Source organism: Castor canadensis, chromosome X (genome assembly GCF_047511655.1).
Source record: "Castor canadensis chromosome X, mCasCan1.hap1v2, whole genome shotgun sequence".
Taxonomy (NCBI): Eukaryota; Metazoa; Chordata; class Mammalia; order Rodentia; family Castoridae; genus Castor; species Castor canadensis.
This window is the reverse complement of record NC_133405.1, coordinates 92,022,278-92,044,747: the sequence shown is the minus strand read 5'-3', so window position 1 is coordinate 92,044,747 and position 22,470 is coordinate 92,022,278. Positions and strand designations below refer to the sequence as shown.

General features: G+C 47.8%; 1 protein-coding gene across 6 annotated transcripts in view; it reads left to right on the top strand.

Annotated features, from left to right (window-relative positions):
* Iqsec2 (IQ motif and Sec7 domain ArfGEF 2) overlaps positions 1-22,470 on the top strand; it is an 87,528-nt gene that overhangs the window by 45,945 nt on the left and 19,113 nt on the right. For all 6 annotated transcript variants that reach the window (XR_012444557.1, XR_012444558.1, XM_074063761.1 and 3 more), the window contains 4 exons: positions 15,650-15,911; positions 16,628-17,029; positions 19,956-20,851; positions 22,275-22,436. Coding sequence is in view for 4 of the 6 variants with exons in the window: in XM_074063761.1 (XP_073919862.1) it covers positions 15,650-15,911; positions 16,628-17,029; positions 19,956-20,851; positions 22,275-22,436 (1,722 nt within the window). In the remaining 2 variants the exon portion in view is untranslated. The remainder of the gene's footprint in view (positions 1-15,649; positions 15,912-16,627; positions 17,030-19,955; positions 20,852-22,274; positions 22,437-22,470) is intronic.

Here is a 22,470-nt window from a genome sequence, read left to right as displayed (position 1 = left end):
TTACTTTGTAGCAGATCAAAAGTAAAAGATACATGACTGTATAGTGTCATAGTAAGATCTCTAAGACTGATGTATGAAAAAAAAGCAAGTTTGCAGTAGAGTGGCTCAAGTGGTAGAGAGCCTGCTTAGCAAGCATGTCCCTGAGTTCAAACCCCAGTTCCACCAAAAAAGAAAACAGTAAGTTGCAGAACTGGGCTATTAGTGTGATCCTGTTTTGGTAAAGAAAAGAAGCCCCTCTTAACAACAATGAAAACATGCTACAAAAATGCTGTCACAATTTCAAAATTATTGGTCTTTTCCTTTGCCCCATTCCCTTGCTTTTGCTAATTCATTTCCCTCCTTTATACCTTTTCCCTGTACTCAACTGTACAGATAGTGGCTTTCCTTTTAATGACTAGCTCAGATACCACCTCATTCATTCAGCAAGTAGTTTTGGCTCCTTTAAGCTAGCCTTGTGCTGGATTTGGTCAGGAAGTTCAAGTCTAGAAGGGAGAAAGACACATAGACAATGACAGTATAGTGTAGTTTGAGATGGGACAGATTAGGTTGAGAAGACTGCCAGACGAGGGGTACTTAACCCCATCTGGAGCCCCTTCCCACAGGAGGGGACATTTGAACTCAGTCCTGAAACAGTAATAACTTTTTTTCATTCCTCTCCCCCAACCAGATATGGTCTTGTCTACTCCTTGACTCTTCCGAGCAGGATGACCTCATGGGGGGAAAATAGCTGAGTCCATACCTTTGTTCAAGACCAGGTTCTTCCACTTACCACCTCTGTGGCTTTGGGCAAGTCATTTAGCCTCTGAGCCTCTATTCTTTATCTGTGTGATGGGGCTAATGCTCACTTGTCTCTTAGTGCTGTTTTTAGGATTGGAGATGATACATATAAAAGTCCTGGGTGACTGTCAACTCTGGAAAAGCAGAGACTACCCTTGTTTTGTTTTCCCCCTAGCCTATGTGTAGCACTGGATTAAATCTAAAACTGTGTCTGAAGATGGTTCTGAAACAAAGAATGGGCTTGACCACAGCAGATTTGGGATGAGGAGGCTGAAAGTAGTACTTGGTATGGAGAGAATTATATCATAAGGAGAGAGCCAGGAGCCTGGTCTTGGCATGAATAATATGGGAAGAAAAATGAGAGGAGATGGTCTTGGGAAATGGAGTCTAGGTCAGGAATTCTGGCCTTAATTCTTGTTTCTGTTCTCTTGCTGATGCTGTCTCTTAATCTCACAGTCCAGGCCAGTGAAGTCTCCATAGCAGTCTCAATTTCAACTCTGTCATTCACTAGTTGGGTGACCTCAGCAACTCACTTCACACATCTCTGAGCCTAATTCCTTCTCTGTTAAGGACAGAATACTACCAGTAGCATGAGGTTCATTGACTGAGGAATAGATGAGATCATTCAGATGAATCCATTCAGAATGTACCTCACCAAGTGCGTGACATATAAGGAGCCCTCAACAGAGTTAATGTTATCAGTAGACACATACATAGTACTGCTGTGACCAGGACCTGTGCAGGGTAAAATGGTTCTTGTCCTCCATGAGTCCCCAGTCAGTTGGGGAGACTGAGAAGGCTTATGACAGAGGAGAACATGATGGTGGGGATAGGAGCCCAGAGGAAGGGATTTGGCCCAGTCTAGGGTTGGTGCAGGTCAACTCAGCCTGAGAGGTGAGTCTTAAAGGATAAGTAAGAGTTAGTCAGAGACAGAAAGGTGAACTATGGAAGAACATTCTAAGCAGAAAGAATAAAATATGCAGAATAACTTGGAGGTTATTGGGTACAGCCAGAGGTTCTTAATCTGGAGCACATGGGCCCCAGATGGGCTTCAGGAGGCTCATTAATCTTCTGAAATTGGATGTGAAATGTTGCATGTATGTATTTATGTGCATATTTTTTGGAGGGGAGATAATTCATGACTTTTGTTAAATATATAAACAGATTTTTGTCCCCCCAAAACATTGAGAACCAATGTTGGTGGCAAAGTGTCATGTGAATGAATTCTAAGTGGGAGACTTTGTGTTTTAGAAACATCATATTAACATTCAGTATAAAAAATGGATTGCATGCATTGAGACCAACTAGAAGGCTTAACTTGGTGTATTGGCATAGAAGAGATGGATTTCACCAGGGCTCCTATGTTGCATGACTCCAGTGGGCCCCATTCATATAGAGGTATTTTAATTTCAAATTATGGAATCCAAATTCATTAAGAATTATTCAGAAGATAGCTTCAACAGAATGGTCAAGTGATATAAACTGTTGTGGATATAGAAGAAGGTGAAAGGAAGGGAGAGAACAAGAATATGTATAGACATTAACAGAGACATGAGTCCAGATGGAATCTCTATTAATGCTCATTCAATACCCAAAGTCCTTGTTCTCAAACATCATTACTAACTTGCATCCTACTCCTGCTTCTTCAAGATCCCAGGTAACCCTGGAGACACTTATTTCTCTATAGATTTTGGAGAAGGATTACTTCTATGTTGTGAGTCAGAACAAGATTCCCAAAGAAAGTAGAGATAGAGGATGGAGGATCCTCTGAGGGTCTACACAGAACTTAAAAAGTGAGAAAGGGTGGATGGAAACATCAGAGGCATACAGAGATTAGGTATGCCTTGAGCAGCTGTCTGGGGAGTACAGGCTTGCTTTTTTTTTTTTTTTTTGTAGCACTGGGGTTTGAACTCAGGGCCTCCACCTTGAGCCACTCCACCAGCCCTCTTTTTGTGATTGGTTTTTTTGAGATAGGATCTTGCAAACTATTTGTCCAGGTTGGCTTTGAACAACTATCCTCCTGATCTCTGCCTCTTGAGTAGCTAGGATTATAGGTGTGAGCCACCAGTGCCTAGCCTGTTTTTTTTTTTTCTTTAGGAAGACAGACAGCTGGGGAGCCATGAGCAGTTCTTGAGTATGAAAAGTAGCATGATGAAATTAGCATTTTAGAAGGAAGGGAAATTAGGGAGGAGGCAGAATGAGAGGGCGAGAGTGAGAGCAAGAGAGGCACTAAGGAAGTGGCAGTGAAGATAAAGCAGAAGAGAGGGACCAAGAGGTGATTGGGTACAAGAGAAGAGAGGACTGGAGTCAGAGATTGAGGACATAATGGGGGTGAGAGAGGAGATGGAGTTGAGCAAGGGTGGACCTCACAGTAAGTTGGAATGTTAAGGCCTGGCAATAGATTCATTCATTCAATGAATATTTTTCAAGGGCCGGGCACTGTGCTCAGCATTAGAGATGTAGCAGTGAACAAAACAGATACCTGTCTTGATGGATCTTATAGTAGGTAAGACAAATAATAAATACATATGTAGAATGTGTTTGGTGTTCATGAGTATAATGAAGAAAAAAAAAATGAAGGGATAGAGAATGTTGAAATGCCTCTCTGATAACGTAGTTCTGGGAGCAGAGACATCAAAGTGGTAAGGGAGCCATGTGCCTATCTGTTCCAGGTAGAAGGAACATAAAGTGCCAAGGAACAGCAGGGAGGCCAGTGTGATTAGAGAAAGGTTGAATGAGGAGAAGAAAGAGTAGAAGATGAGGTGCTAGCAGCCGATTGTGTACAGACTTTTAGAGTTTTTTAGGGGGCAGAATCAGCAGGATTTAGTGACTGAGTTGCTAAGGGAGCAGTAAGAATCCAGGGTAACTCCCAGGTGTGTTTTGGGCTTAGGTAGCTTGGTGTATGGTGATGCCTTTCACTAAGGTAGGAAATGCAGAAGGCCAGGTTTGCAGTGGTAAGATTGAGGTAGAGGTCCCTCTGACCTCTCAGGGCCCTAAGAGCCATCCTGGTTGAGTTGTCTCACAAGCATTAGGCTTGATGGGTCTGGGACCCATCAAGATCCATGCTGCAGAGAGCCACACCTAAAGTTATGAAATGGAATGGCGTCACTGAAAGAGAGTGTGGAATGAAAGAGAAGAGAACCAGAGCAGAATTGGGAAAGAGGACCACTGGGTAAGAGGACGAACACAGAAGGAATGGGTAGAGGAAGAGACTGGGGGGTAGGTCAGAGAAGTAGGAGAAAAACCAGCTGGGAGCAGGCACACAGAACAGGAAGGGGCCATGCAGAGGAGGGCCTCCTTAACAAGTGTCAAATGTTATGGAGAGTGGAAGAAAGTCTGTTGGCTTTAACCATCAGGAGGGCTTCCATGCACTGGTGGGCATATAAGGCAGATTGCAGTGGGTTGAAGAGCTCGTGGGAGGTACCAAAGCAGAGATGGCCAGTGTAGACAAATTTCTCAAGAAGCTTAGCTGTGAAGTGGAGAGAGGGACAGAGGGGGATGTGGGGGCAGAGAGAGGGTTTTTATTCCCAGATGGTAGAGACTTGAGCTTCTATAAATGAGGACAGGAAGGAGGCAACAGAGGGGGAGAGGTTGAGAATATGGGAGGGAGAGGGGATGGTTGTTGTGGAGGAGGTAACAGAGATGGGCTCCAGAGCCCAGGTGGAGACTGGCCTTAAATAGTACAGGGCCCCCATCTTTTTCACAGAGAAGGAAAACAATGGAGGTGGTGGACATCTAAGGACATTGAGGGGATTGGTGATAGAAATGCTTCAGGAAAGTTCAAAGCAACCAACAAAGAGCCTTGACCAAGCATGTGGATGCTGGAGCCAAAAGAGAGCAAACAATACTTATGACTAAGAGTCAGGGAGGACCTCCTGCAGGAAGCAGCATTTGAGCAGGATAATGAAATTCAGACAGGAAACAGAATCAGCAAAGGCATAGAGGCATGAAAAGGCTGGGTGTGCTGATGGAGTAATGAACCAGGTAGTTTGATAAAGACTGGGCATGAGTGAGTAGGATAATGCTGATGTCACCTGTAATGACAGTCATAAGAATAGTTACGGTGTGTTAAAGCACCACCCCTCCCCTGTGGCAGGTGCTTTAGTATACTTGAATTTGTTTAATCCTACCACACCCTACAGGATAGGTATTTCCTCATTTTGCAGCTAAGGAAAATGAGTCCCAGATTGGTGAAATGGACCCCAGGCCACCCAGCTAGTAGGTGATGGGGCTAGTATTAAAACCCATACCTGTCTGACTCCATCAGACAGGAAAAGCCAGGTGAGGCTATATGATGAGAGAGCATTGGATACCAACCTGAGGTGTCTGAACTTTATCCAGATGGAGAGCCAAGATGGGTGAGCAGAAGAGATTGGTGCTCAAAGGTTTTCTTTAGGAAGGCTAATATGGTCCACAAAGGTAGGGAAAAGAAATCCAGGGAGAAGTAGCAGGGGCTTGGCCTATATAACAGGGGAGTGAGCAGTAGAAGTGGACTATCATTTGTTCCTCATGACAGCTTTAAGAGGTGTGGAATTTTCTTCTTGTTTTATAGATGAGGAATGAGACTCAGATGCCCAAGACTCAAGTCCTGGTTCATGTGATTTTGCTGACTCAGTGAGTGTGTGGAACAATGTGTCAGAAGGAGCTCTGAGTCCAAGAAGGGTGTGTGTTGTGTGTGTGTGTGTGTGTGTGTGTGTGTGTGTGTGTGCCATGCGTGCATGTGTTTGTCTGCCTGTCCAATGGACAGCAGTGCCTTCCCCTGCCTGTCTGCTTTCCTCCCCATCTCTTCCCCAATCTCTCATTTCCTGGATTCCATACTAAACTGCATCCTCTGAGCCAAGGAGTCTGGGAATGGAGTGTTACTGTTTCCTTGGCTGTCCCTAGAAGATCACCTTTTCACTTCTAAGGCACCTAGCCACCCTCAAAGCCCTACTGTCTGTCTATTCACCCATGAAACTGTGGCTCAGCTCCACTGACTGTCATGTGTAGTCTGGCCCCTGGCACTGCTCAGCAGTACCCTGGGGACAGGCACTTGTTCCTACAATGACTCTTGCCCCTACAGTGGCTGCTTCTGTGTGGGCAGACAGCCACTGTGGGACTTAGGTTCAGTTTAGGAGCAGTTAACAAAGTCCCAGAATGTTCCCATTGCTATCGTTTGCCAGGCATTTGATGTATGTTGTAGACCTTGCAATAGCCCTGGTAGCTTGGCATCATAAGCCCCATTTTACAGGTAAGGAAACTGAGGCTCTGAAAGGGGCAATAAAATGCCTGGGGGCACATAATCTAAAAGCACTTATAGAGCTGGGATTTGAACCCAGGTCTTTTTGCTTCCAAAGGTATGGACTTTCCACACTCCATTTCTAAGTAGCTCCTATTTTCCTGACTTTGAACCCTCAAGAAATACAAATCTTTGTCCTTCAAAGGCAGGGTAGATTTCTAGACATAATGTCAAGTTCCCCCAGAGGACCTGGTAGGAAGGATTGAGTCTGAGACTTCAAGCTCCAAGAACTCTGGGTTCAAATCCTGCCTCTTATTTGCTTGGCTATATTACCTCGATCAGGTTATCTCACACCTCTCTGAGCTTCATTTCCCTCATCTCTAAAATCCTATTTTGCAGAGTTGTTGCAGGGGTTAAAATGAAATAATGTATACAAAGTTGCAGCAAAGAAAAAGTTGCTATTATTTATATTAAAATGAAGGTTGGGCACCTGCCAGAGTCAAAAATGGAGTTTATATACTCTGGGGGTGACCTTAAGATTGAATCTAGGCTGGCGGTGGGAGGGAAGGCTGTTTCAGGAGGGGACCAACAACAGGCTTCTTGGAGACAGAGTTGGGTGTGGCCCTGGCTAATCTGTTACACTGGCCTCATTGTTTGGACCCCCATCTAGCCCCACCTCCCGATCTGGCCCTTCATGTATCTCCCCTGCTCTGCAAACTAATGCCTCTGCCTCTCTCTGTCACCCGCCCGCCTGTGGCCTCTACCCTGCCCTTCCTGGCCCCAGGGAAGAGGAGGAGGAGGAGGAGACTGAGGAAGAGGAAGAGGAAGACGCTCACCAGTTCTGCTGTCCGGCCTCCGAGTGCAGTAGTCCCTCCTCTCGGTAACTGAGAGGACAAGGGCCATTTTCTATGCAGAAGCAAAAGCCTTAACCAGCCCCCGCCCCCAGCCCCTGCACATCCCCCATGGGACCCTGTCCCCTGCTTCAGAAATCAGATGGGCAAGCATCGTGCCCCTTCCTCCCTACCTCCTTCTTGGAATCCCTACCCCTACTGCTATCTCCCTGGGCTCCAGCCCCTGCATTAAAAAGAGCTGGAGCCCTCAGTCTGACCAAAATGTGGGAGAAGCAGAGCTTGGAGCTTGGAACCCAGACCCTCCTGCACCTGCACTCTCACTTCCCAGGCACCCTGGAACCTGCCACTCCTGGAGAGGTCTCCAAATGACATCCCAAGGACCTACCTCTGTCCTCTGTGAGCACAAACAGAGATGCAGGGTGCCTAGGCTCAGAGGACCAGACGGGGGCAGGACCCAGCCTGCCTAGTTCCCCGTCATTTGTTCCCTTGCTGTGGCCATTGCTGCCATTTCCTCCACTGCTTGAAGGCCTCGCCCCATGTCCCCAGCCCCTCCCATAGTGCTTTGTAAATACTATCAGGAGGAAAAGGGCTTTCAGAGTGTGTGTTGCTGTGTACAAAGGAATTTCCATCAATAAAAGCTGATCTCTTCTCTCTGTCTGATGTATGTTCCACCCCACTTCACTCTCCTATCCCCATCCCCATCCTCACCAGAGCCTTGCCTTCTTTCCAATCCCAGGGCTGGGAACAGGGATTGGGAGACAGAGTAGAGTTCGATTTTTGTGGTATTGTCAACACATCAGAAGCACTCAATAAATAAATGTGTGAATGGCTCCCAACACGGGCACTCCCATTACCTTCTTCAGCTCCTTAGCCTGAGGCAGCCTGAGCTGGCTAACCTTGGACATATCCCTTGACCTCTCTGCTACATAGTTTCCCCATGCGGAAAATTGGGAGGGAGGTTGGATCAGAGGGTCTCCATGAGCTCTTCTAGCTCTGACATTCTGTGAGGCTGAGATACTACCATTTTAAGAAGCGATGATTATGTGTGCATTTAAGATAGGACTCTGGGACACATTCCATGCAATTTTGTGATTTCTTTTTCTACAGTGCTGTGATGTTTGGAATCTCCAATCTGTGATTTTAAGATTTCATGATTGTACCATTAAAAAAATTCTTATGATGTAGTTATAATATTTTCTGATGTTCAGATTCCTTGATTCTGTTTTTTTAAGATTCTAATTCTACAACTTTAGGGACTTCTGAATCTGAAAGGAGGCCATTTCCTCAGATACAGTGACCCTAAATATTCTCTACACCTGGCTAGAAGCTATGACTCCTATGATTCCTTGGAGGCTACCAGCAGGAGAGTGGACAGTGACCTTTATGGATTCATAACCCCCTCCACCTTCCACAATGTGTCTGTGTCAGGAGTCTGAAGTAGACTCATGTCCCAACTTTCCCTCTCCAAACCTCTGACATTAGACAAATCTGAGTTTACCTTCTGGTTCTGCCACTGATGATCTATATAATCTTGAGCAAGTCTTTTCTTCTTTTTTTCTTTTTTTTTAGTGGTACTGGGGCTTGAACTCAGGGCCTCATACTTTCACACTTTACCACTTGAGCCACTCCGTCAGCCCAAGTCTTTTCTTCTTGAGCTTTTATTTTCCTTCTGTGTACAATGAGAACCTCTCTGGGTTGTCATGAAACTCCTGTTTAGGCAACTGAATTGGCCTACTTGGGCAGAGGGTCTGTGTTGTGGGAAGGGAGCAAGTTATATTTATATCCATGATGAGAGAAATATGTCTCCTTGTGTCCTTGCATTCAGGTACATGTCTTTGCATGAGGCCATACAGTTGTCACAGTATGGAGACTGTGTGAGCTGCTGTGTATCTAAGGGAATGTGATTACGTGATACTGAGTGTGAGGAATTCTGAGAATGTGAGGTTGCTGAGTGAAGTGGCGACTTTCTGGGCCTGGCAATCTCTATGCGTGTGTCTGGTGGAGGTAATCATAAGGCTGGGTATGTGTGACTTTTAAATTTGTAAGGCTGTGGCTTTTAGGGTGATGGTTGTCAGGCAGGATGATCACACACATACAGACACATGTGACTTCTACCTGGGGTCTTAGGGGATCAAGGTACCTGCTGAGCAACAGATGTGTGCTGGGCCCTGGCCTGGGCATAGCGGGTCCTTGGAGGTGACTCATACCAGGCTACTGCCCTTGGGAAATATGTGTGGGGATAGGGAGTGGGGGATGAACACTTCAGGAGAATCCCAAGTTAGCTGGTAATAAGGGCCACCATGAGATGGGTATGTCTGAGACAGAAAGGGGGCAGTAGTTGACCCTGTTGGGTTCTGTGAGGGTGAGAGTAAGTCAGAACTGCCTTTAAAGGAAGACCCACCTGCTCAGGGTACTAAAAGCTGAAGATGAGCTCACTCAGGCTGGTCAAGCCCAGAGGTGAAGGAGCGAGCAAAGATGTTTTGGACAGGAGGAACAAAGCAAGTCTATGTTTGCAACCATGGAAATGTGGGTAAGCTTGCCATAGTCTAAGAATTGGGAGTAGCCTGCTGTTGGCTGATATTTTGAAACTTACATAGGACAGAGTAGGAGGTATGGGGGGAGGGAGTGTTGTGAGGCTCAAAGTGGGACCCTGGCCTCGAAGGTAGGAGATTCCTATCCTGGGGACCAAGGGAAAGTCACCTTAACTGCCTGGGCCTCAACTTAGATTTGTGGCATGGTTCATAAAGCCTGATTTGTAAAGTCCACCACAGCACTGTGGATCTTCTTCTGCCCTTGGCCAGCCAAATCCATGAGTCACTGCTCTTGAAATCAGAAGCTTCTCCCATCTAACTTTAGTCTTTCCTGCTTCCTCCAGGGTGGCTTCCTCACTCACCCACTCCACAAATATTTACCAAATGTCTGGCCTTTTGTATGCCACTATGGGAAGGATGGGGAGATGCAGAATGTGAGGACTCTACCATGGAAGGGATGGGAAGAACATAAACTTAACTTTGTGCTCAGATTCACTTTTTTTGACCATTCCTGGGGTGGAGGACTCATGAGCTCAAGCCCTCATGCATGCTAGGCAATCACTGTCACTGAGCTACATCCCTAGCCTTATGTATTCAACTATACTTTTGCTTGAATCCTGGCTCCAACACCACTGAGCTCTGAGACTTTAGGCATCTCTCTCTGCCTCAGTTTTATCATCTGTGTTATCTCCTTCAAAGTCAGGGTTGTTTAACCCAGACCTTGCATAGTTGCTAGGCCTAGCACAAAGGAGGCACTCAGTAAGCGACTACTATTTTTAGGGGTGTAAAGAAGCAGAACCAGGATTCCAGCCTAGTTCTACAGGTTTCCAGAGCCTGTGTTTGCCAACTGTCTACCCAGTTAGTCCTTGAGCTGGTCTCCTTCTCCCCTGTCAGCTTCTATGCCAAGCCAGGCTCGGGATTGGAATCCCTGTGGCACTGAGATTGGACAGCAGAAACAGCTTGCAGAAGAGCTATGAGAGGAGGGAGAGTGACTGCTGTTCTGTATCCCTGTCACCGTTTACTGACTCCAATCTTATTTCCCAGTCTTCTCCTTCCAGAGGCCATAGCCCCTGGCCCTGTCTAAGTGTGTTGACCTCCTTGTCTTGTTTTCTTGTCTCTCACTTCCGGTCCCCTTCTTCCAGCCTCAGTTGTCATGGGAATAGTCCTCAGCATCCCTTGTTTCCTCTTGCCCTCATCTTACGGTATCCATGGTAACAGCCCCATTGATTTCCATGGCAACTACATCCTGATCCCATCTCCTGCTGGCTGCCTGGCTCCAGGAAGTGCCAATAAAGGGAAGGAGGGAAAGACCTCCCATCAGAGGCAGCATCCAGGGAGGGTCAGTGACTCTCTCCACCATGGCAGGCTAGCCTCCAATCCCTAGGGATCCTCCTGTCCTGTTTCCCCTCCACCTAAAGTCTTGGCTCACACAGTTCCCTCACTCTTCATCTCTTCCAGCTTCTCCTAGGCAAGGCTTAGTCCACAATCTTCCTCCCCAATAAGGCTTCAAAAGCAGCAGGAGGACCTGCTTTGGGGGTTGAACCCCCCAGTCTGCCACTTGATAGGTCTGAGACCTTTGGCAGTCACGTTTCCTCTCAGAGCCATTTTCTTCCTCTGTAAAATAGGAATCCTAATTCTTCCCTCATGTTTGCCATGCAGATTAAATAATGTGTGGAAAATGCCTGACACAGGGAAGGTGCACAGTAAGTGAGAGTTTATTTTTATCCTGCTCAGCCACCCCCATGCAGAAGGGATCTCTCTCCTGCCCTCCCCCAGCACTTCCTCTGTTCCCCAACCCTGATAACTTTCCGCTTTGGACTGTGGTTATTTGTGTAACACGGATTGTTTCCCCGCTGCAAAGGATGCTCTCATTTCCCCCACAGAATAGCGCAGCAGACAGTGCATATGGGCGTGTGAGTGTGCGTGTGTGCATTTATTCATTCCTAAATTTGTGTGGCTGTGGATGTGTGCTTTTGTTTCTAGATTTGTTAGCCTTTGAATGTGTCTTTGTTTTTGTGCTTGTGCAACATGTATGTATGTACATGTGCACATGTTTTGTTCCTGGCTGGGAGGAGTTCAGAAAGCGAGAGGGGTCTCCTAGACCCTTTCTGAAGTCCAGGAATCCAAAGAAGGAACTACATTTGTTTGAGCCTTGCACACATGAAAGACTGAGGTACAGACAGGGAAAGTTTCATACCTAGGCTCACATAAGTGGTAAATGGCTGCCAGGACCCACCCAACTTCTTTTTTGCTTTTTTCAGTACTGGGGTTTGAACTCAGGGCTTACACCTTGAGCTACTCCACCAGCCCTTTTGTGATGGATTTTTTTCAAAATAGTGTCTCATGAACTATTTGCCTGGGTTTCAAACCTCTATCCTCCTGATCTCTGCCTCCTGAGTAGCTAGGATTTCAGGCATGCACTACCTGCACCTGGCTCCCATCCAACTTCTTACTCTACAACATGTGCTGTGTGTGTGTGTGTGTGTGTGTGTGTGTGTGTGTGTGTGTGTGTGACAGAGAGAGGGAGAGGGAAAGGGAGGGAATAGGAGAGAGAGAGAGAGAGAGAGAGATTTTCACCCCCAGCTCCCATTTCTTCTGCATTGTGTATGGTGTCAGAAGCAATCCCTCAAGCACTCTCCCTTTTGTGCCAGGCCCTCTCATGGGAGACTGTGCCTATATCCTAATGTCCTCACCACTGTTCCCTTTGCAAACAAAACAGGGGCCGAGCTCTCAAGAGAGGAATTGCCAGAGAGTGGAGAGCTGGAAGCAGCACAGAACCAGGAGTGGGAGAGGCAACCATAGAGAGAGCATAGAGACAGCCTGGGCTCTGGGTTTCCATCCTGACTTCTCACTAAATAGCTGTGTGACCTTGAGTAAGTTTGTATTGCCTCTCTGTGCCTCATGTCCTCATCTATAAAATGGGGCTAATAGTGCCTGCCTCAATGAGTTGTGAGGATTCTTTGAGATAATTAATTCCCTGACCCTAGGGATAGAGGTGACTGCACAGCTATAAAGCAGTACAAAGGGTCTGTAAGCCAGCCTGTGTGGAGAAGGTAGGCAGGCGTAGAAGGCTACACCTGAGCTAAATATAGAAGGATGAGTAGGAGGTAGCCAGGTTGGGGTAATGGGTCAGGAAAGCCACCCATAGCCATAGTGAGGAAGCTGGAGATTATCCTATTGATGATGATTCCTATAAAATCAAAATCAGGTCACATACCTCCTCTGTTCATCTCAGAGCAAAAGCCAAAGTCTTTATCATGGGCTCAGTGTCTTTCTTGGGGCCCACTACCTGTTTGACCTTATCTCCTATCAGTCTGCCCTGTTCACTTTGTTGTGACTACACTGGCCTCTGTACTGTTCTTCAAACACACCAGGCACAATTCTCCCTCAGGGCCTTTGCACTACCTGTGCCCTCTGGCTGGACTGCTCTTGCTTTCGACAGCCACACAGCTCACTCCCTCACTTCCATCAGGGTTCTGCTATATGCCATTTACCCCAAAAGGCCTTCCCTGATCACCATATCTAAAACAGCACCTTTTAGCACTCACTTTGCTTTGTTTTCCTTCCTAGTACTTATCCCTACCTGAAATGATAGATTTATGTATTTATGTATATATGTTTTATGTATGTATGCATTTATAATCAGCTTCCCCCACACAATGTCACCTCCCCAAGGGAACACTGTCATCCATCTTTCTCAATATTGTATTTCTAGTGCCTAGCACTGTGCCTGGTGCATAAAAGGTGCTCAGTTGTTTGTCAAGTAGATCATAGATAGCTGTAGAAGGGTTTTCATAAGAAATCAAAATGGTCAGATTCATATTTTTGCATGCTCTCTGTGGCCACAGGATGGAGAACAGATTGGAAGAGGAGGTTGGAGGCTGTGGCACAAGTCCGGGCAAGAGTTTTATTAGAGCAGCCACCCAAGAATATTTACTGACTCCCTCACACCAGAAGCTTTTGTTGAGCGCCTACTCTGCTCCACGCCTTTGGCTCTGTTAGCTCAGAGATGACCAAATATGCTTCCTGTGCTGGGATTCTAGGAGTCACGCACACAAATAGCTGGTATGCTTTGCCAAAGCTAATCTGTGCCATAAAAGGACAGCCACATGCAATAAATTCTGGCTGGTGGCAGGATTCAGGAGAGCTTCTTAGTGCTGTATGACATGAATCTTAGTGGAACTGGGGTGTGGAGGGTTTCTCAGATTGCACATGGCAGAGGTGATGGGGATTGCATTATAGGTGGGAGGTAGTAAATGAGCAGGTTTGGAGATGGGAAACTGAGGAGCATTTGGGAGAAACAGGATTTGGTTCAGGGTGTGTGGGGGTAGGGAGCTGGTGACTTAATGTTTGAGTGTGGGCTCTGGAGTCAGATTGCCTGAATTTGAATCCTTTGCTGTATCATTGGTAGCTATGTGACCATTGATATGTTACTTAACCTTCTGGGGCCTTAGTTTCTTTATGTGTAAAATAAAGATAAATAATAATGCGTACCTCATAGGGCTGTTTGGAAGAGCAACCAAGTTATTAAGTGTGAAGTGGTGAGAATGGTACCTAAGCATGCTAGTTCTCTAGAAGCATTGTCTATTGTATCTTGGAAAGACCTCTGATGCCAGATAAAGAAGCTTGAGCTGTCTCTTGTGGGCAGTAGAGCTATGGATGGTTCATAAGTAGAAGAGACAGTTGATCAAAGCTGGGCTTGAGCTGTGTGCTAGAAGGGGAGAGGTTTGAGAGGTTGGTGAGCAGGATCTTGCAATCCTGAGGGAGAGGAGAAAAATGTTTTCCATTCCAGGGGAGGGAATTTAGGGTCTGTTTCTGCTTTGCCCTGGGTATTGTTGCAGACTAGCACTTGGGAGGGTGGAGGATGAGCAGTGGGTGGGAGTTCCCATCAGGGCAGAGCTTAGCTCCACTTCAGCCCTTGGCCCTGCCTCATGGATGCAGCCTCTCCATCCCCCCTTGGCCCCCAAGTGCAGAGTGCTGTGTTGCCAGGCCAACAGGTCCTGTGAGTGAGCCCCCTCAACCACCCCAACTTGCCTCTGCCCTGTGTTCTGGCCTCTGCCATGTAGGGGCTGGGGAGGGGCCTTTTAAACCTTTTCAACAGCCAAGAGCCCACCAATCTTGTGCCCTTAAACCCAAACGATTCTTTGGGCCCCAACCCCACCCATGCTCCCACACCTTTTCTGTGCTCCACCTGTCTGCTCCTCCCCTTTGGGCCCTCCCAGGTTCTCGCCACCTCTTTGGCTTCTCACCATGCCTGCTCAGCCCAAGGCACCAGGGCTCTGTCGCCACCTGGGTTCCCTGGCAGCCTGGTTGCCATGGCACCGTGGGAGCAGTTCTGGCAGAACAACAGCTCTGGGTAACCTGGGCAGGCAAGACCCAGGGCCCAGCTTCTGCCACCCTTCGGCTCGAGACCCCCTTGCCCTCCTCCCTCAGCCGAGCAGAGGAGGCCATGAGGAGAAAAAGGAAGCTGCCCCGCAGGGCAGCTCTTTACCTGTGAGGATGCTGGATGGGAGGCGCCTCCCACTGTCGCTGAGCCTGCGCCCTCGCCCTGCCCTCGCAGCAGCAACAGCAGCAGCAGCAGCAGAGGCAGCAGCAGAGGCGGCGGTGGTGGAGGCAGCAGCCTGGGAACCCTGGGAACTGGCCAGGCCCGGAATCCAAGCTGCTAAGGGCAGGGGTGGGGTGCAGGGGCAGGGTTGGGTTGGGGAGGGCTGGGTGGGCAGGATGCAGGGGTGGGCCTCAGGCACCAGGGACAGGGCCAAGAGGGGGCAACTTTTCAAAGGAACTGATCTGGGGTGGTGCTGGGGATGGCTCCAGGAGAGAAATCACTCCACACAGTGTTGGGGGCAGGGCCATGAGGGGATGAATCTGGGAAAGGGCAACTGGCCCATCAGAGGAAGGGTTTGAGGCTGGAACTGTTAGGGGAAAGGACCAGGAGGAGACTGGTCTAGGGGTAAGGCCATATGGAGTGAATAGGACTGGGGGCAACACTGAGAAAGAAGACAGCCAGTAGGGAAAGGTGCCTGGGGATGGTGCTCTAGGGGGAAGGACTGAAAGGGAATGAGGAGCAGGCTGTGGAAGCAAGGGGGTTGAAGGAAAGGGACTGTGCAGGCAACGAGACAGCTTGAGGACCTCTAAGTGTAGGGGTCCGTATATATATTAGGAAGCAGGGGAGAATGGGATTGGGGGCAGGGGTCTGGTCCACTCATTCTCAGTCTAGCCCAGCAGGCCTCTCCTGTTTCCACATCCTGGCTCATCTTATCTCATCCCCACAGTGTGGAGGGTGATGCCCCAGGCAGTGACCTGAGTACAGCGGTTGATAGCCCTGGGAGCCAACCCCCCTACCGGCTGAGCCAGCTACCCGCCACCAGCAGCCACATGGGGGGCCCCCCTGCAGGGGTGGGCCTTCCCTGGGCTCAGCGGGCACGTCTCCAGCCAGCCAGTGTCGCCCTGAGGAAGCAGGAGGAAGAGGAGATAAAGCGCTCTAAGGCCTTGTCAGACAGCTATGAACTCTCCACAGACCTGCAGGACAAGAAGGTGCAGAAGAACTCCCTGGTTGGGAATGGGAGTGGGGTGCAAAAGAGAGCCAAGGGAGGGGTTGGGATGTAGCACTTGTGGGTGGTATCCAGGGAGGCTGGAATTGGGGAAGACCGGTTCCAGGACCCTTTACCCTACTGAGGACTCACTAATTCACCACAATAAACATAGTGCTGCATGCCTGGATCTTAGAGATGGGAAGACGAATGAGACCTGTACCTGGTGTTCAAAAACATGCAATTGAAGGGGGGAAGCACACATATCAGTTGATAATTTCACAGTATGATGCAGCATTTCATTCAGCTTAAACAAATGTGGGGGAGGCAAAAATATTACATTTAGGAAACAAGAAACCTGAAATGTTAATTATAGTTATGCCTAGGTGTTTGGACTTTATGTTAACCTATCTTACTTCCTTCTCTCTCTTCCTGCTGTCCCTTTACTTCCTTTCTTTCCCTTTTAGTCTTCTTTTTTTGCTTTGTTTTTGAATAATCAGTGTATACTTCTTATAAATTAAAAAACAAACACCACAACATAGTCCAATCCTATGGTGACCAGGGCTATCTGAGATTCAAGTGAGAAGACAACACTGAGCACACAGCCTAGAACTTTTGGGTGACAATTAGCTGTGACTTGAGTTGGGTTGTGTATAAGAGCCCAGGGCAATGAGGCTCTGGCAACTTTCTGACCATGTTTCCCTCAATCCTCCCTGCCAGGTGGAAATGCTGGAGAGGAAGTATGGGGGCTCCTTCCTAAGCCGCAGGGCTGCCAGGACCATCCAGACAGCCTTCCGCCAGTACCGAATGAATAAGAACTTTGAGCGACTGCGCAGCTCAGCTTCAGAGAGCCGCATGTCCCGCCGCATCATCTTGTCCAATATGCGGATGCAGTTCTCCTTTGAGGAGTATGAGAAGGCACAGAACCCTGCGTACTTCGAGGGCAAGCCTGCCTCGCTGGACGAGGGTGCCATGGCTGGGGCCCGGAGCCACCGGCTTGAACGGGGGCTCCCCTATGGAGGCTCCTGTGGTGGGGGCATTGATGGTGGTGGAAGCTCTGTCACCACATCTGGAGAATTTTCTAATGACATCACAGAGCTTGAGGATTCCTTCTCCAAACAGGTCAGGATCCCTGAAAAGGGCCTTTCTTACCTATCCCTAGGCTCTAGCTGCTCCTGCTGTTTTCTACCTATATTCCAAGCTGAATAGCAACAAATAGCTACGATCTCAGTTGGGAGTATGAGAATGATGGGGGAAAATTGGTAAGACAAAAAAAATAATTATAGCCAGGCAGGATGGCCCACACCTATAATCCCAGCACTCAGAAGCTAAGGCAGGAGGATTGGGAGTTCAAGGCCAACCTAGGCTATGTAGGGAGACCCTTGTCTCAAAAAACCAAGGGCTGGGTATATAGCTCAGCAATAGAGCACTTGCCAAGCCTGAGCAAGAGCCTGGATTTGATCCCTAGCAACACACACACACACACACACACACACACACGCACCCCAATTATATTGCTAAAACAAGCAGGTTAAAATAATGGTATATAGAACAAATAAAAGTTCTCACTGTTTGGGACTTGATCTACTATCAAATAAAGGATTATCTAAGTTCAGTATGGTGGTACATACCTATAGTACCAGCACTTGGGAGATTGAGGCAGGAGAATTGAGAGTTTAAGGTCATCCTGGGCTACATAGTGAGACCCTGTCTCAAAAAAAAAAAAAAACCAAAATATAAAGGTTACCTAACTGGTAATGAGTACCAACTGGGTGTCAGCTGTTGTGTATGCTTTATAACATACTTGTGAGGGGCCAAGGGTGTGGCTCAAGTATTATGACATTTGCAAGCATGAGGCCCTGAGTGTGAACTTCAGTACTGCCAAAAGAAAAAAAAAACAAGACCTGTGAAGTAGGTCTCCCCATTTAGAGAGTAGGAGACTGCAACTGGACTCTGGTCTGTGTTCTTCAGGATCTCCCAGTCTGGTAGGAAATAACAGACATATGTGTGCATTACTATCTCCTAAAATAGAATGTGCTCAGAGCCATGAGAAAGGATTTTGGGAGGACTAGAGAAGGTTCTTGGAGAAAACAACATTGGAACTGGGCCTTACCAGACTGAGAAGAGATTTAGCAAGTCAGAGATGGTTGGGAGAGCATTGCTTGCCTAGACATTGCATCAGTAAAAACATGGAATGATGGGAATGTAACTGGCAATGAGGGGAGTGGGAGATCTGGGCTTAGGGTGTGTAAGCACACCTGCCCAGGAGAAAATTTCAGTTCTGCCATTTCTAGCTCTGTGACCTTAGGCAAATGGTTTAACCTCAGTGACACGTAATCAGCAAAAATGGAGAGAAAGCCTTCTTTATAGAGGTGTTTTGAAGATTTAGTTCAACTAGGTAACATATATGAAAGTACCTGGTAGCTGCTAAGTACATGTTAGTTTTCTTCCTAAAACCAAGGAGGTACTTGGTAGAATTTGCTGAATTAATAAATGAACGGATGAAGTTTTTTTTTTTTTGGGTGAAGTTTTATAAGAGAAAAAAACCACTGTGCTCTAAACTCTATGATCTGGCCCTGCCATCAGCCTGGTCATGCTGCCTCAGAATAGTAAAAAGATGGAAGGAAGGAGAGAAGTATTGAAGGTATCTGTGCCATTCATTCATATGACAAAAATTTAATTAAACATCTCTTCTGTGTCAAACTGAGCTAAAAAGAGAACCTGGGTCTGCACTCATCCCTCAAGGGAAGAATAGAGAATAAGGAATCACTGTCTGGTGGGAAAGAGAGAAACCAGGCCTGGTCCCAGCTCTCAGTGCTATGTAAATCTGATGAGGAAGTGTATTGCTTATCTATTGCTGCTCAACAAACTAACCCCCAAATGTAGTAGCTTAAAACTGACCTTAGAGACTGAGCTTAAACAACAAACATTTATTACCTCATGCAGTTTCTAAGGGCCAGGAAGCTGGGAGGGGCCTGGCTGAGTGGTTCTGGCTCAGGGTCTCTGATAAGGCTGTAGTCAAGCTGTAGGGTAGGATTGCAATCTTTGAAGTATGGGCTGGGGCTGACAGGTCTGCTTGCAAACTCACTCACTTGGCTGTCAGCAGGAAGATTCAGTTCCTCACCACATGAGCCTCTCCCTGGAACTGTTTATGGTGTGGCTTCTAACAAGTTATGGGGTTGAGAGTGCAAATCAGAGAGAGCATTCAAGACAGAAATTGTATATTTAAAAAAAAAAAAAAAAAAGAAGCCAGGCGCCAATGGCTCATGCCTGTAATCCTAGCTACAAAGGAGGCAGAGATCAGGAGGATCAAAGTTCGAGGCCCAGACAAATAGTTTGTGGGACCCTATCTCAAAAAAACCCATCACAAAAATAGGGCTGGTGGAGTGGCTGAAAGTGAAGGCCTTGAGTTCAAATCCCACTACCACAAAAGGAAAGGAAAAAACAAAAAAAAAGACAGAAGCTGTAGTATTTGACAGCCTAATCCCAGAAGTGACATACCTTCACTTTCACTATATGCTGTTGGTCACATAGACCAACTCTGCTTCAAGAGTATGAATACTAGTAGGCAGAGATCATTAGGGGATAGTTTGGAAGCTGAGAAGTTCCCAGGCATGGTCCATATTCGCAAGGCTAAATATTACAGATTTCCTATGAGAGCAGAGAGCATCTGCAAGCCCAGAGGAGCCTGAGATTTTGGTTTATCCTAGTGACATGGTAGAAGCAGGAATGTGGCTTTGAATTAGGGAGGAGATAGTATTTGGCTTGGGTCTAAAGGAACATAGAGATATCAGGGTGTCTGAGAAGGGACCTTGTAGTCATTAGCCCCAGCTCCTGTGAGCTCACAATGGCTCCCTGGGAGTTTTTTTTTATAAACCATAAAGAACTTGTCAGGGTGGGGGGAGGGGAATCTGCTTTCTTGGCTGACTCACCAGAAGATTCCCCGCCTTTGCTCCCTTCCTTCCCTCCTTACCACCCTTCTATCATTTTTCCCTTCCTCTTTCCTTCCTTTCTCTCCCTTTCCCTCCTCCCTTTCCCTTCTGTGCAGGTAAAGTCTCTGGCTGAATCTATCGATGAGGCCCTGAACTGCCACCCATCAGGGCCAATGTCTGAGGAGCCAGGGTCAGCCCAACTGGAGAAGCGGGAGTCAAAGGAACAGCAAGAAGACAGCTCAGCCACATCCTTCAGTGATCTTCCCCTCTACCTGGATGACTCAGTTCCCCCACCATCCCCGGAGCAACTGCCTAGCACAGAGCCCCAACCCCAGGGCCGGCCTGAGTTCTGGGCACCAGCCCCCCTCCCACCAGTTCCTCCGCCAGTGCCACCAGGGACCCGGGAAGATGGAAGCCGAGAGGAAGGCACTCGCAGGGGTCCTGGGTGCTTGGAGTGCCGGGATTTCCGGCTACGGGCTGCCCACCTTCCCCTGCTTACCATCGAGCCTCCTAGTGACAGCTCCGTGGACCTGAGTGATCGCTCAGATCGCGGCTCTGTCCACCGCCAGCTGGTGTATGAGGCCGATGGCTGCAGCCCCCATGGGACCCTGAAGCACAAGGGGCCACCAGGCAGGGCCCCAATTGCACACCGCCACTACCCAGCCCCTGAGGGCCCAGCTCCAGCCCCACCAGGGCCCCTGCCACCAGCCCCCAACAGTGGCACTGGGCCCAGTGGTGTGGCTGGGGGTCGGAGGTTGGGGAAGTGTGAAGCAGCAGGTGAGAACTCTGATGGTGGAGATAATGAGAGCCTTGAGAGTTCCAGCAATTCCAATGAGACCATCAACTGCAGCTCTGGCTCCTCTTCACGGGACAGCCTGAGGGAGCCTCCAGCCACTGGCCTATGCAAGCAGACTTACCAGCGGGAGACGAGGCACAGCTGGGACTCGCCAGCCTTCAACAACGATGTGGTACAGAGGCGGCATTACAGAATTGGCCTCAACCTCTTCAATAAGTATGTGCTCCCCATTCTAGTTTCCTTATCCCTTCCTGTCTTGCACAGGCACTTTGTCCTTAGGACTGAGCTCCAAGGAGTGACCCTGGTCCTGCCAATCCTCTCATTTGGTGGAGTGGTATTTCTCTCCAACTGTTTAAGGAAGAGGAATGGGTAAAGGGTGGCAGAAGCCGGGCATGGTGGTACACATCTATAATCCCAGCATTCAGGAGGCTGAGGCAGGATGATCATGAATTTGGGGCCAGCTTGGGCTACATAGTGAGGCCCTGTTTCAAAAACAAAATAAAACAGGTGATAGAGAGACTTCTGACATACCTGGGTTTGGGTCCTAGTACTGCCACTGACTGGCTGTGTGATCTTAGGCAAAATGTTCCCACTAAATGGGTTCTGAGCTTCATCATCTCTACCTAGCCTTTCCAGAGGGGAGGAAATCTCAGGTGTAGAGACCTAGTCTGGGAAGCAGTAGATCAGGACCACTACTCTCCCTTTAGCCACTTGCTGCAAAGCTCTGGCAACATGTATCTCTTCCTTGAGCTTCACCTTTTTTATCTGTTGACAAGCAGGGTATGTTTGTTTGTGGTGTTGGAGGTGTGCTGGACTGCCAGTGACTGCCACTGAGCTCATTTTAAGTGCTTGGTCTTGTGCCAGGTGCTTAGGAGTGGGGTGGAAGTATGGCATTTGATTAGAAAATAATTAGAAAACATTAGATGTAATTAGAAAACATAAGATGAAATGGAAGACATTAGATGCAGTGCCTTACATCTCTACAGTCTATTAAACACTGCCACCTATATTTAATTCTCACAATTACTCCACAGGGTGGTAATAATGTCCCAATTTTTTAGATAAGGAACTGAGGCCTGGAGAAGTAAAAGGAATTGTCCAAAGTCATATAATTTAGAAGTGATGGATCTGAGATTTCTACAATACCACAGTCTCTTCCGAATTTTAACTTCATGGGGTCCTAAGGTTCTGGGGCTCTGAATACAGAATAGCTCCAACCCAGATTTTGGTCTAGATCTCAGGAAACATAGGGAGCCCCCTGTCTATAGAAACATTCACAGAGGCTGGGTGAGACACGAAACAACGTAATCTCTTCACTTCTTCCCTGCCCTAGGGGGTCTGGGACTCAGAGAGTTGGTTCTCGTTAGTTACTGATTTTCTTCCAACTGTGGTGTGGTCCAGTGGAGGAGGACAGGGGGTAAAGATTCCTAGGGATTTTGAAGTTCTGTGAAGTGGCAAGTGGCTTCCTCTCCCTGAGCCTCAGTTTTCTTATCTGTACCAGGAAGAAATTGGACCTTATTAGAGTCCTTGGTTTTCTGAAACCATGGCTTAGGTGGGCCCAAAAATTAGTTCTAGAAATGGGACAGAGGGCACAGTTCCAGGAGGACAGTCTTCTCATCTACCTCCTCTTTTTCTGCAGGAAGCCAGAGAAGGGTATCCAGTATTTGATCGAGCGAGGTTTCCTGTCAGATACACCGGTGGGGGTGGCTCACTTCATCCTGGAACGGAAAGGCCTGAGCCGGCAGATGATAGGGGAATTCCTCGGGAACCGGCAGAAGCAGTTCAACAGAGATGTGTTGGAGTGAGGACCCCAACATGGGCAGGCGGGCCTGGGA